Here is a 15,399-nt window from a genome sequence, read left to right on the forward strand (position 1 = left end):
GCCTGTTAGAAGGCGAGCCGCTGGGGGGGGGGGGGGCTCGGTGCTGTTGTGTCAGGGTCCAGTTGTCATGCCAGATCCAGCTCGGTTCTCTCTTACGGTGTGGCCCTTGAGAGGGAACGGTTGAGAAGGAAAGGATTTTCTCCTCAGGTGATTCAGACGATGCTGCAGTCTCGCAAACGTTCGACGTCTTTGGCCTATGTGCGTGTGTGGCGCATATTTGACGATTGGTGTGGGGACCGGGCGTGTGTCCCTTCGACAGCTTCTGTGTCGTGCGTTTTAGATTTCTTGCAGGATAGTTTTGAGAAGGGCCTTTCGTTGTCATCTTTGAAGGTGCAGCTGGCTGCTTTGGCGTGTTTTCGGGGTAAGGTGCAGGGCAGGTCGGTTGCGTCTTCCCTTGATGTGGTCCGTTTTTTGAGGGGGGTGAAGTTGCTTCGTTCTCCTTAGCGGCCGGTAGTTCCTCAGTGGGATCTTAATATCGTTCTTGACTCTTTGGCGGGTTCTCCTTTTGAGCCCTTGGAGTCTTGTTCGATAAAAGACCTTACTATGAAGGTGGTCTTTTTGGTAGCTATATCGTCAGCTCATAGGATTTCGGAACTTCAGGCTTTTTCATTTAGGCCTCCGTTTCTGTGGTTTTCTAAGGAAAAGGTTTTGCTGCATCCAGTCCCTTCGTTTTTGCCTAAGGTGGTATCCTCCTTTTATGTCAATCAGGTGATTTCGTTGCCGGTCTTGGGGGACCGGACGGGGGATGCTTCTCAGCGTTGTTTGGCGAAATTGGATGTGCGCAGAGTGTTGAAGGTTTACTTGTGCAGGTCGGAGGAATTCAGGTCTTTGGACAGGTTATTTGTCCTTCATGGGGTGCCCAAGAAGGGAGCGGCTGCTTCTAAGGCATCTATAGCTCGGTGGTCGAAGGATGCCATCTCTTCGGCTTACATATTGCATGGCCGTACAGTGCCGGTGGGGCTCAAGGCATATTCCACTAGGGGGATGGTGGCTTCTTGGGCAGAGAGTAGTTTTGTTCCACCGGTGGACATTTGTAGAGCGGCGGTGTGGTCCTCCCTGCATTCTTTTGTCAAACATTACAGAATGGATGTACAGGCGAGGGAGGATGCCAGTTTTGGAGCTGCAGTCCTGTCCTCTGGGCTTCACAGGTCCCACCCTTAGATGTGTTTACTGCTTTGGTACATCCCAAGCGTCTTGAACGGTCTGGAGGATTGCTGAGGAAGGTGAAATTAGGCCTTACCTGCTAATTTTCTTTCCTCTAGATCCTCCAGACCGTTCAAGAGCCCACCCAGTGTATTGGACAATTCAGTATGATATTTTCTTTAGAGTTCAGTTGCTGATATTTCTAGTAGCTCCTGTGATTTGGGTTCTGGAGTTTTACTAAGGGCAGTTTGTGGTACCGTTTGTACCCATCTGCAGTTGAATTCCCCCGTCTTAAGGGGAGGAGATCTGAGTGTGGATTCAGTGGTTTAGTTTAGGTGGAGGTGTTTTGTTCCTCTGCTTTGTTACTGTTTTACTGGTTAGGAGAAGGTCTGCACAGGCTACTTGTATAAGAAGGTTTAGTGTTCTCAGCAGGGGCGTATCTGCGTGGGACCACAGGGGCCTGGGCCCCCGCAGATTTCGCCCTGGACCCCCCTACTGCCGCCGTGGGTACCTTTGCTGGCGGGGGACCCCAACCCCCACCAGCCGAGGTCCGCTTCCTCCTGCCGCTGCAAGGTTTTTTAAGTTCATCGGGATTTGTCCTCCGTCACTCTGTGCTGCTGTTCAAAGAAGCTGCTAGCTGAATGCAGTTTTTGGACTGAGTCTGACGTCGCTGCTGCACGTTGTACATGAGTCTGACGTCCTGCACGTACAACGTGCAGCAGCGACGTCAGACTCAGTCCGAAACTGCATTCAGCTAGCAGCTTCTTTGAACAGCAGCACAGAGTGACGGAGGACGAATCCCGATGAAGAACTTAAAAAAACCTCGCAGCGGCAGGAGGAAGCGGACCTCGGCTGGTGGGGGTTGGGGTCCCCCACCAGCAAAGGTACCCACGGCGGCGGGGGGGGGGGGGGGGGTCGGAAATGGCGGGGGGGGGGTCTATAATGTGCCCCCTCACTCTGGCTTCGGCCCCCGCTACCGCCGACTTTCAGATACGCCCCTGGTTCTCAGTCTCCCTCTGCTGGTAGGAGTGCATAACCCAAGCGTCTTGAACGGTCTGGAGGATCTAGAGGAAAGAAAATTAGCAGGTAAGGCCTAATTTCATCTTCACAATATAGTTATAGTATTTAAGAGAACATAGGAGGATTGTATATTTTGTGCTGTTCAGAACAAATGAAATTTCAATTTTAACGAATGGCCGTCTGTGGCATGGCTGTTATAGCGTATGTTTATGGAGGAAAAAGCCTCTGAATTCCCAGTTCAGAATATTAAGATCTGAATACATGGGGCAAAATCTTCATCGGCTAAAAAATCTCCCTAATGCAATTGAAGGTGTAACTTGTTATTCTGTATGTAGGTATTCAAAACAGCCTCAATCCAACACTTATATGTTGTAAATTTGCAGTTTGGATCCCTCCGTTCTGTTCCGACGGGGGTCCCGTTTCGCCATCTTCGGCTTTCTCAAGGAAAATTGACCTCTTACTGCAATTGTAGTTCTTAGCTCTATATGATCCCTCTAATATCTAATATTGTGGCTAAGTCCAACTGACTATACAAAAGCTGTTTAGAACAAAACCATTGTAAAGCAGGGAGCTGGGGGAGGATGAATAAGAAAGGCAAGAAGACAACAGTCAGCATTTTTGTTCTCCGTTATTTCCTTTTCTTGAAAATACTACTAGCCAAGTAGAACCTTACTATATCTTGCAGCCTGGAAAGAGCATGAAACAGAAGCACATAAACCGCATGTGCCTTAATATACAGTAGGAAGAGAGGTGCTCTTTTCTTTATTTGCTAACAGAGGAATGAATTTGAATAAGGGTCAATTTTTTTTAAGAAGTCTGAGACACTCACTTTGCAGGCAGGGTTTTTCCCTCTGTTGAAACACAGGTTGAAATAACATAATTAACATCAATGAACCATGCCCCATAGCAAAAGGAAAGATCTGAGCTTCAGAACATGTTAGCTTCTGTTAGATGACCTTCTTGAGCACCCCATGTTTTCCTATTCCTATGAGTTTCCATTCAGGAGTGATAAACACAGAGGCGTAGCCAGACAACAGATTTTGGGTGGGCCTAGGCAAGAAGTGGGTGGGCACCAAGTGTTCTCCCCCCCCCCCCCCCCCCACACCCCACCCCCCCACAACCACCACCAAAATAATATCTCAACTGATGGGAAAACGTTTCTTTCCATCTTGGCAGTCTGCAGCAGGCATGCCCTGAAAAATGAGCATGCACAGGTGCCGGTATCGTGGAGAGTAGCTGGCCAAGCTTGGGATCCCCACCAGCTACCGCTAAACGTGTGCTACTTTTGGGTGGGCCTGAGCCCTAAATGGGTGGGCCCTGGCCCACCCAGACCCACCTGTGGCTACGCCACTGGATACACATGGCAGGTGTTCTGCATGAATTATTCTGAAGTTGTTGCCTAGTTTTGGAGCCATTGACTTGGTCTACTTTGGTGCTTATTTTCAAAGCACTTAGACTTACAAAGTTCCATAGGTTGTGAATCTAAGTGATTTGAAAATGCACCTCGATGTCTCTTTTGATTTTCAGATTTTATCCACATTGCCTTGGAGCGAACCTGAAAGAATAGTTAATTTACTTTCCTTCATAAGTTTTTAGTTAGTATCCGCTTGCCAACCTTTTAACTTTATTTTAAACCTAATGCCAGAGTTGTGATAAGTCTTGTAAAATAAGTATTTCCTTGTTTCAAAGGGACCCAAGAATCGGATGAGGGATATGTAGATGATTTCTCAGAGCAGGTTGATGTAGCTATTCGGGCTGTCCTGTGTGCCATTCAGGATCTAGTGGAAAAAAGGAACAACAAAGAAACACAAGCAACATCTACAGAAGAGACTGATGATGGTAAGGCAAATCTGGAGGTCAAGCAAAAGAATGACTCAAATTTTGTGGTTTGTCGTCCACCTTGAGCATGCATCATTCCTAAATTGCCTGATCATATCGATAAGTTTGGAGAGTCTTATCTACGTTGATTACTTTACATAGGCAACATGTCTCTATAACTTGGGTGCAGAGTAGAATATTCTCCCAGTAAACATTTTGACCTTTTTGAATATGTATGAAACCAGGCATATTGGGGTTTGGAGTGAATATAATAGTGTATTGTATAGAGAATCATGCTGAAGCTGATATTTAACAACATTTGATAGAGAAGTAGCTTATTTATTTGTACTAATGCTTTCAGAGTGTGACCAGAGTTAAGAAGGATGTTCATAATGTTAACCCCTTGCTTCTGTATTCAGTCCAGGAAGAAGCATTAGCAGGCAAGCTCCACTCAGGACATTTGACAAAACTGTTGGCAGAAGACCTCAGTACAGAACTGAACTGTCTGCGTGTTCAGAAAATAATTTCTGCTGTTTCAGAGCTTGTGGAAAGGCTGAAATCCTATGGAGAAGACTGTCTAGCAGAAAAGCACAAGGTACATGTGGTGGTCTCTCCTAAGGAGATTTGGTTTGAGGTGTGTTTTGTTAGAGCAAGTTTGTAATTCACATCAGCCACTTCAAAGTACTGCAAATATTAGAACTTCCAATCTGGGAAATAGAACATCCAACAGTGGGAAGTATAGTTAGCTGTAGAAGAAACAATAAACCATGGGGTTGATATTCAGCTGGCAGCGCTCAATGTTTTGCTCAATGCCTGAAAATTCAGTACCGGGCATTATCCAGGTTTTGGCATTGAATTTCTGGGTTTCCAGAACCAGCTGCACCATAGCCGGGTTAAGTCCGATATTCAGCACCTAAGGACTGTCTTTTATGTGGTCCTGTTTATGTGGTGACTTTGGCCAGTTAAGTGCTGAATGTTGGCACTTAAATGGCCAATTGCCGACTCCACCCAAATAGCCAGTTTTGCTTTAAGCACTAACCAATCATTTTCAGTGGTACTTACTGGTCAAGTGCTGCTGAAGATGACCGTCTATCCCCAAACAAGTGACTCAACTGGCCAGAAGTTGTTTCTGGCTGGTTAAATCACTTTGAATATCGATCTCCGTATTATTATGTATAAGGGAAAGGGAAATGGGACTTGATATACCGCCTTTCTGAGATTGTTTTTGCAACTACATTCAAAGCAGTTTGCATATATTCAGGTACTTATTTTGTACCTGGGACAATGGAGGGTTAAGTGACTTGCCCAGAGTCACAAGGAGCTGCAGTGGGAATTGATCCCAGTTCCCCAGGATCAAAGTCTGTTACACTAACCACTAGGCCACTCCTCCACTCATACAATAGCTGTAGAACCTATGAGGTGAGGCTTCATTAATGAGATAAGGGTAATTTTATAAAAGTTTACTTAGGTTAATTGCGAAGGAAGGCACATATTTTTTGCCTATTTTGAGAAGACACCTAGGTTCATGCGTATTGCTAAAATACTAGCACAAATCCTGCTAGAAATTGTGTCCGAATTGAAAGCCATGGGCATTCCTGCCTGCCTGGGAGCAGACATGAATGTTAGCATGTGAAGTACACTTGTAAATCACAACTTTGCCAATGTCCACTCAAATTCCTCCCCTGGGCACACCTACTTGTCAGTACAAATACATGTCTACTAGGCATGATCTAATTTAAATTACTTCCAATAAGTAAGCATTGTTAAGAGAGAAAAGGAATTTGTGTCTCAGGGGGCCAAGTTCTTGAAGATTGTGGGTCCAGTGCCTAATCTTGCATGCTCCAGTTCAGTCCCCTAATCCACTGCTCATTAACCCCGAGTAAATAATTTCAAACTCCTGGTACATGGGTTTGGGTGGTGGTGGGGGAGGTGTGATTATGTAACTTAAAAATATAATCAAATAGCATGTTAAATGTGTATGGATGTTCCATTAAGAGTAAGCTATAATTATTCAGGTTTTTTTTTTTGTTTTATGTCTATAGATCTTTAACCAATCCTGCTGTTTTCTGATCCGACTTATGCCAATGCTGTCCACCTATTTGGATCTCCTCCTGTACTACCTCACGGTGTCCCTGGCAGCTCACCGAAGCACTGGCAAGTTGCTCTCCATTCTGGCCCAGATCTTTACAGAACTTGCCCTTAAGGTAATAACTAGTAGGGAAGTGAATTCATATGGAATATGTTGTTTTACATCATTTTTAACATGAAATAACAGGAAATGCCAATTAATACTGTCAAGTACTAAGCATGATGTACTTAGGAACAACAAACATAGTTTGAAATGTCTATATGCGAATGCCAGGAGCCTAAGAAATAAGATGGGGGAGTTGGAATATATTGCACTAAATGAAAAATTAGATATAATAGGCATCTCTGAGACCTGGTGGAAGGAGGATAACCAGTGGGACACTGTCATACCGGGGTACAAATTATATCGTAGTGATAGGGTGAATCGGATTGGTGGAGGGGTAGCATTGTATATTAACGAGAGCCTTGAATCAAATAGATTGAAAATTCTGCAGGAAACAAAACACTCCTTGGAATCACTGTGGATTGAAATTCCATGTGCAAAGGGGAAAAGGATAGTGATAGGAGTGTACTACCGTCCGCCTGGCCAGGATGAACAGACGGATGCGGAAATGTTAAAGGAAATCAGGGACGCAAACAAACTGGGCAACACAATAATAATGGGGGATTTCAATTACTCGCATATAGACTGGGTTAATGTAACATCTGTACACGCAAGGGACATAGGATTTCTTGATGAAATCAAGGACAGCTTCATGGAACAGCTAGTTCAGGAGCCGACAAGAGAAGGAAAAATACTAGACTTAGTCCTTAGTGGTGCTCATGATCTAGTGCAGGGGGTAACGATACGAGGGCCGCTTGATAACAGTGATCATAATATGATCGGTTTTGATATTGGCATTGAAGGAAGTGAAACTAGGAAATCAAGTACGCTAGCGTTTAACTATAGAAAAGGTGATTACGACAAAATGAGAAAAATGGTGAAAAAAAGACTGAAAGGAGCAGCTTGCAGAGTAAAAAACTTGCATCAGGCGTGGATGCTGTTTAAAAACACCATCCTGGAGGTTCAGGACAAATATATTCCACGTATTAGAAAAAAGGGAAAAAAGACTAAACGTCAGCCGGCGTGGCTAAACAGTAAGATAAAGGAAATCATTAGAGCCAAAAAACAATCCTTCAGAAAGTGGAGAAGAGAACCAACTGAAAGTAACAGGATAGATCATAAGGAATGCCAAGCCAAATGCAAAGCGGAGATAAGGAGGGCAAAAAAGGACTTTGAGAAGAAATTAGCGTTGGAAGCAAAAATACATAGTAAAAATTTTTTTAGATACATTAAAAGCAGGAAACCGGCCAAAGAGTCGGTTGGGCCGCTGGACGAAAATGGTGTTAAAGGGGCGATCAAGGAGGACAAAGCCGTAGCGGAGAAATTAAATGAATTCTTTGCTTCGGTCTTCACCGAGGAGGATTTGGGGGGGACACCGGTGCCGGAAAGAATATTTGAAGCGGGGGAGTCGGAGAAACTAAACAAATTCTCTGTAACCTTGGAGGATGTAATGGGTCAGTTCAGCAAGCTGAAGAGTAGTAAATCACCGGGACCTGATGGTATTCATCCCAGAGTATTAATAGAACTAAAAAATGAACTTGCGGAGCTACTGTTAGAAATATGCAATCTGTCCCTAAAATCGAGTGTAGTACCGGAAGACTGGAGGGTAGCCAATGTTACTCCGATTTTTAAGAAGGGTTCCAGAGGAGATCCGGGAAATTATAGACCGGTGAGTCTGACGTCGGTGCCGGGCAAGATGGTGGAGGCTATTATTAAGAATAAAATTGCAGAGCATATACAAAAACATGGACTGATGAGACAAAGTCAGCACGGATTTAGTGAAGGGAAGTCTTGCCTCACCAATCTAATGCATTTTTTTGAGGGGGTAAGCAAACGTGGACAATGGGGAGCCGGTTGATATTGTATATCTGGATTTTCAGAAGGCGTTTGACAAAGTGCCGCACGAAAGATTCCTGAAGAAATTGCAGAGTCATGGAATCGGAGGTAGGGTATTATTATGGATTAAGAACTGGTTGAAAGATAGGAAGCAGAGAGTAGGATTGCGTGGCCAGTATTCTCAGTGGAGTAGGGTAGTTAGTGGGGTCCCGCAGGGGTCTGTGCTGGGTCCGTTGCTTTTTAATGTATTTATAAATGACCTAGAGATGGGAATAACTAGTGAGGTAATTAAATTCGCCGATGACACAAAATTATTCAGGGTCGTCAAGTCGCAGGAGGAATGTGAACGATTACAGGAGGACCTTGCGAGACTGGGAGAATGGGCGTGCAAGTGGCAGATGAAGTTCAATGTTGACAAGTGCAAAGTGATGCATGTGGGTAAGAGGAACCCGAATTATAGCTACGTCTTGCAAGGTTCCGCGTTAGGAGTTACGGATCAAGAAAGGGATCTGGGTGTCGTCGTCGATGATACGCTGAAACCTTCTGCTCAGTGTGCTGCTGCGGCTAGGAAAGCGAATAGAATGTTGGGTGTTATTAGGAAGGGTATGGAGTCCAGGTGTGCGGATGTTATAATGCCGTTGTATCGCTCCATGGTGCGACCGCACCTGGAGTATTGTGTTCAGTACTGGTCTCCGTATCTCAAAAAAGATATAGTAGAATTGGAAAAGGTACAGCGAAGGGCGACGAAAATGATAGTGGGGATGGGACGACTTTCCTATGAAGAGAGGCTGAGAAGGCTAGGGCTCTTCAGCTTGGAGAAGAGACGGCTGAGGGGAGATATGATAGAAGTGTATAAAATAATGAGTGGAATGGATCGGGTGGATGTGAAGCGACTGTTCACGCTATCCAAAAATACTAGGACTAGAGGGCATGAGTTGAAGCTACAGTGTGGTAAATTTAAAACGAATCGGAGAAAATTTTTCTTCACCCAACGTGTAATTAGACTCTGGAATTCGTTGCCGGAGAACGTGGTACGGGCGGTTAGCTTGACGGAGTTTAAAAAGGGGTTAGATAGATTCCTAAAGGACAAGTCCATAGACCGCTATTAAATGGACTTGGAAAAATTCCGCATTTTTAGGTATAACTTGTCTGGAATGTTTTTACGTTTGGGGAGCGTGCCAGGTGCCCTTGACCTGGATTGGCCACTGTCGGCGACAGGATGCTGGGCTAGATGGACCTTTGGTCTTTCCCAGTATGGCACTACTTATGTACTTATGTACTCCCTTTTCTCAGTTGTCAGTAGTGGGCTCTCTTGCTCAATAGAGCACACTATTCATGATACTGCTCTGAAACAGCACAAAACCCCATAAATGACATGGGAAACTAAACAAAAAGAAAAAGTTTGGCTTGCCCCCCCCCCCCTCCCCCCCACAAAATAATTTAAAACACTTGATATACTTGATATACTCCGCTCACTGGACAAATATCTCATCGTCCCCCTTCTCCTCCACTGCTAACTCCAGGCTTCGCTCCTTTTCTCTCGTGGCACCTTATGCCTGGAATAGACTTCCTGGACCTATATGTCTAGCTCCATCTCTACCTGTTTTCAAATCTATGCTGAAAACCCACCTTTTCACTGCTGCTTTTTAGCTCCCATTACTTCCCTCACCCGTAACTGTCTTGTCTGTCTGTATTATTTAGATTGTAAGGTCTTTTGAGCAGGGACTGTCTCTTTGTATCAAGTGTTCAGCGTGGCGTGTGTCTGGTAGCGCTATACAAGTACTAATAATAATAATATACCACCATTTTTAAACATATAAGTCAGAGCGGTTTACAATAAAAATTAGAATAGAAAAGAACATCAATAAAAATAAAAACACTCACTGAAGACCTCGCAACCTATCACTAGAGACACAAGCGAAACCCACCATAAAGAAAATGTTTTTTTTTCAATGTGGAAACTCAAATGCGTAAAACCATTCTTTCCGAGGGAAATATTTCGTAACCTGGTTCAGTCCATGGTATTACACCACGCAGATTACTGTAATGGAATCTATGCGGGATGCAAGGATCAAATCATGAAGAAACTTCAGACCGCCCAAAATACAGCAGCCAGGCTTATATTTGGAAAAAACACATTTTGACAGCGCCAAACCACTCAGAGAAAAACTGCACTGGCTACCAATCAGAGAACGCATCACCTTCAAAATCTGCACGACTGTTCACAAAATTATTTACGGCGAGGCACTGGGATACATGACAGACCTCATTGACCTGCCAACAAGAAACACCACAAAATCTGCATGATCATAGCTAAACCTCCACAACCCAAGCAGCAAAGGACTCAAATACAAATCCACCTAAGCAACCAGCTTTTCCTACCTAAGCGCGCAACTATGGAACTCATTGCCAAAAGCAGTAAAAAAAAAACACGCTCGACCACCTAAATTTTCGGAAAGCACTAAAGACAGACTTGTTCAGAAGAGCATACCCCACTGACCCAACATAAAAATACTGGTCACTTGCGACACAATATAACCAAAGACCGTAACGGACATTACCTGACTCTCCTTCCCCCTTGCTCTCTCTAAATTCCCCCCAACTGTTTCCTACCATACATATACCTCATTATACCACAATATCACTTTGTATTCATTCATACTATGTATTTGTTCAAACCGTGACCGGCTAACGCCGTTAACGGTTATTTGTGAGCCACATTGAGCCTGCAAAAGGTGGGAAAATGTGGGATACAAATGTAACAAATAATAACACCCATACACATTCTATCTTCAACTTGTGAGACTACAGGCTGCCAATCCCAGAACCCAGGCAATCAGTACCCTACAGATTTAGAAAAAAAATGACTTCAACCTTACTTTATATATTTTATAAAACTGGTCTTCACGAAGACCCTGTGGAAACTGGTTCCACAAAACAGGTGCATACCAAAAAAAATCAAAACCCTACTACTACAAGTCAAGGAATGTGGTGATTCAATGAATCTAATAACATAAAGGTTGTTTAGAAATTGCTAAGTGTCTGTAGTGTGCTATGAGTAAATATTAAACAATGGAGTTTTTTCATGAGAAGGAATGTTATCATTCAGATACTTTGAGATATGAATGCAAGTGAAATGCGTGTTTATAATCTGTATCTGAAATGTGAGATTTTGTAGCATTAAACCCATGAATGAATTAAATGATATCAGATAAAGACCAATAAGTTCATCCAGTCTGCCCATTCTTTCTAGTATGGTATTGATTGGGCTCTCTTTGAGGTGAGCTTACCTGTTTGGTGGGGGAAAGAGGCTGCAATTTTTTTTTTTTCGTTTTGTACAGCACTTCCTTGTACATATCCCCATTGGATCTGCTGTTGTGTCTCTCTGATGTGAATCTCAGCCTCTTTTCTTTTTCTCTGTTAGCAGGGCTGGATTTATGCATATTGTGGCCCCTAAGCTGTAACATTTAAGAGACCCCCCCCCCCTCCCTCATTAAGTAAGCTAAATAAAAAAAAAAAATAGAGATTAGGGCTGTAGAATAAAATTTTTAATCACTTGATTAATCGCATAAAGCACCCTCCCTCACATTTCTTCCTTTACAATGCAATATAGAGATAGCAGATGTAAATTCTCAAAAGTGACATATTTCAGTTCCTAAACTAAAAATAAAATCTTTATCTTGTCTTTGTTTGGTAATTTTATCTTTCTAATAATTTCGTTCTGTCTCTTGTTCTGCATCCCTGTGCTGTAAACTCTGTTTCCAGGGCCTCTTGTCTATTCACTATTTCTTTTTTTTTTCTTCTCTTTCACTTCCTGCCTTTTATCCATCTTTCACATTCAACTTTCTTCCATTTTTCTTCCTCCTTCTCAAATCTATCTAGTTTCTATCTCTTCCCTTCTCCATTCATAGGCACCATCTCCTCCCTTCTCTCTTTCCTTTCCCTCCCTTCCATAGGCACCATTTCTTCCCTTCTCTCTTCCCCTTGCCTTCTCCTCCTTTCCATGGGCACCATCTCCTCCTGTCTCTTTTCTCTCTTCTCCATGGGCACCCTCTCTTCCCTTCTCTCTTCTCTCCTCTCCCTCTCCCTACCACCCCACAGTCACCCTCTCGCTCTCTCCTCTTTTCTCTTGGCATCTCTTCCTGCACTCCTGAACCCTCTCCACCCCCCTGGTCCACGTTCTGTCACTGGACCAATAACTCCAGGGACTGGGACAACTGAGTCAAACAGAGAAACTTTATTACGGACTCGACACAGATCTGTGTTTCAGCCACAGGCCTGCCTCAGGAGTCTAAGAACATATAAAATAGTATATAAACATAAAGATAATGAAAAATGTCAAACACGTACATGTAATGTAAAAACAATACACTTTCAAGGATGTCACAATACAACAATTATAAAATAACCAAATAGACAAAGCATAAAAAACATAGAACATGTCTAATGATAAAAAATTTAAATCATGTAATGTAGCAGGAAGGAAGCTGTAACATTCCTGAATCTATCAAAGAATATCATTTTCATAACTGTTTGACTCAGTTGTCCCAGTTCCTGGAGTTATTGGTCCACTTCCCACTTTTTCTTTCTATTTGTGTGTCCCGTGGGATTTTGTTGTTCATCCACTCAGGGTGGATTGCCCATCCGTGTTCTCTCACTCTCATGCTCCTTGTACCTGCCCCTCTTGGCCCTCTGACCTTACTTTTAACACTGCAGCGCTGAAGGCATGCTGCTTCTCTCACCCATTCAAAGCCTCTCTGTAGTATCCCACCCGGAAACAGACACTCCTACCCACTTAATCCCCGCTGAGCTGGCCAGCCGCCAAATTTAGTGGCATATAACCAGGTAGTGCTTCTGAAGACCTCCGCTAACCAGCCATTCTTCACCGGCTAGGTTAGGGATGGTCTGGGGGCGGAGTTTGGACGGAGCCACAACTTAGCCTCTTAGCAATCAGCAGGTTAGCAGACTGTATATAAGTAAGCACATAAAGGTAAGATAGCCAAAAGGCTGTCCCCTACTTTATGTGCCGAGTTAACCAGGCATAAGTCTCAATATCACCTGGTGCCCTGTTATCCTCTGGGTCAGCACACATACACAGATACTCAGATTTAAAAATATGGGGGCCGATATTCAGCTCACAGCAGTAAGTGGCTTGTAAGTTGCTCATAACCGCAAGCTGAACTAATGCTGGATATTCAATGCTGAGGCATGCACTGCTCCTGGCACTGTCACTTCATGTTTTCATTCATAGGATAATAATGTTACATACTCTTTACAAGACGGACACATCTTCACGAGGGATGGGGGATAGAAGATTGTTTATAAAATCGGGGTCATATGTTCTTTTTGTGTTTTCTGCATTATGAAGCTTGTTCACCTATGTGTCATTTTTTGATTATTCTATTATATTTCATTGTGGATTTTGTGTATTGTTATCCTTATTCTGAAAAAAAAGGGTTAAAACTTACAAGAAGGACACATCTTATGATTGCTAAAAGTATAATTGGCTTAAAACACTAGGATTTATTTTTTCCAGGTACCATCTCATGTCTTCACAACTTAATTCTGACAATCAATGTTTCTTTTTTTGGCAGGGTTTTTGCCTTCCCATGGAATTGCTAGAAGAAGCAGCCAGAGAGGGAGCTACACAGTTTCATGATTATGAAGGAGGGGGCATCGGAGAAGGGGAAGGCATGAAGGATGTGAGCGACAAGATTGAAAATGAGGAACAGGTAGGATACTTGCTGTGAAGTTAGATTTGAGTATTATCTAGTGTGGAGGTGGGGAAAGTGTGGCCTTCAGGCCACATGCAGCCTTCTGTGGCTTCTAGTGCAGCCTGATATAATTAAAAAGGTATGATAAGATTTTGGGCACCTTTTTCTTTTCTTTGACATATTCATAACTCTGGTATCGAGTACTGGAACCTTAGAATCCTGTCTTTGTTCAAAGTAATTTAATGACTTATTCTCTTCCTCTTAATTTTCCTTTCATGAATTTTGATTTATGAAAGTATGCTTTCTATTTTTTTTTTTCAATCAAGACATCTATATAATTATATATGTATATTTTTTATTCAAAATGTATACATTTAACCTGCAATACAACATACAACCTTGAGATTCCTCTGAAATGGGATGTGGCTTTCGGATTAAAAAAGGTTCCCCGTTTTTGACCGAGTCTAAGGAAATAAGTTCTAAGGATGTTGAGGTCAAGAGTTAGACAATCTTAGGGTGAGGGGTATACAGAATACTGCCCCTCATCCTTAAGGTTAGTTCCTCAGATAGTCTGAGCCACCTTAAACCTATTAGTCCTGCCCAGGGGGGAAGTGAAACGGGAGAGGTGGAGCCGAAGGTACAGGAAAAAGGAAGTATACAAGGTAGGGCCAGACTGGGGTTAAGGAAGCCCAGGGAAGGAAGATTTGAAGCCCCACCATATGCCTCTACAACTTATGTCTAGTGACCATAACTTGGCTATGGTAAGTCTTGCCATGAGGTCTGGCTAGAGTCAGACCTGGAACTCAAAGAAAGGGAAGAGCGTACAGGCTGTGTTTGAGGTGTGACAGCCAACAGCCTCAGTTTGTGTTTAGGCCCTGGTTAAGACTGTATTCGTTAAACTAAAGAGGCTTTTCACCTTGTGTTCCTGGCCCAGTGACATAACAGGTCTCAGGCTTCCTGTTAATAAAGGCCTTGTTTTTCAGTTCATATTTTGGTCCGCCTGTGTTATTGTGCTGGCCTACCCTCAACCCTTGCTCATGGTATCGCACTTGATTAGTTTATTTTTATTCTTTTGCGTTCTACCACCACCATCACAGTGTACCATATTCTCAGAGCCGGAGGCTCAAGACTAATGAAGCCTTTTTTTTTTTTTTTTGCAGATATTTTTATTAAGTGGAAAAATCTCAAATTACATACAAGAATTGCCAACTTTGTTCACCTGCTACATGTAGCGTTACAGATTCTTGATTTCTACTGAATGCTCAACAAGTTAGATCATCTATTCTAATACAATATACTACTACTGCTGTCCCCCCCTCTCTTCCCTCCCCCCTTCCTGGCGAGGCTGACCACCATTTATATATTGTTCATATGGTTGCCACATTTTCATAAAAAAGTCCATTTTACCCCTTTTCAATGCGGTTAGTTTTGACATCTGGTACAAATATCCCACTTTGTGGGTTACCATGCTCATTTCTGGCAGATTCGGCTGTTTCCAGGCTCTTGCTATTGCTAGCTTTGCTGCCACCATATATTGTGTCGCCAGCTTATGATGAATCATTTTGATCCCTGTGGGAGGGAAGTGCAACAAACAGTGTTCTATCTTACATGGATATACACATTGCAGCACCATATTAATCTGGGTCATCACTGCTTTCCAAAATTCCTGCACCTTTG

The 15,399-nt window shown here is 43.2% G+C and overlaps 1 protein-coding gene across 1 annotated transcript in view; it reads left to right on the plus strand.

The window, feature by feature from the left end:
- Positions 1 to 15,399, plus strand: part of MDN1 (midasin AAA ATPase 1) — a 548,987-nt gene that overhangs the window by 458,055 nt on the left and 75,533 nt on the right. The window contains exons 81-84 of the mRNA XM_030199093.1: positions 3,853 to 4,002; positions 4,401 to 4,576; positions 6,024 to 6,185; positions 13,603 to 13,740. Coding sequence (XP_030054953.1) covers positions 3,853 to 4,002; positions 4,401 to 4,576; positions 6,024 to 6,185; positions 13,603 to 13,740 — 626 coding nt within the window. The remainder of the gene's footprint in view (positions 1 to 3,852; positions 4,003 to 4,400; positions 4,577 to 6,023; positions 6,186 to 13,602; positions 13,741 to 15,399) is intronic.

Source organism: Microcaecilia unicolor, chromosome 3 (assembly GCF_901765095.1).
Source record: "Microcaecilia unicolor chromosome 3, aMicUni1.1, whole genome shotgun sequence".
NCBI lineage: Eukaryota > Metazoa > Chordata > Amphibia > Gymnophiona > Siphonopidae > Microcaecilia > Microcaecilia unicolor.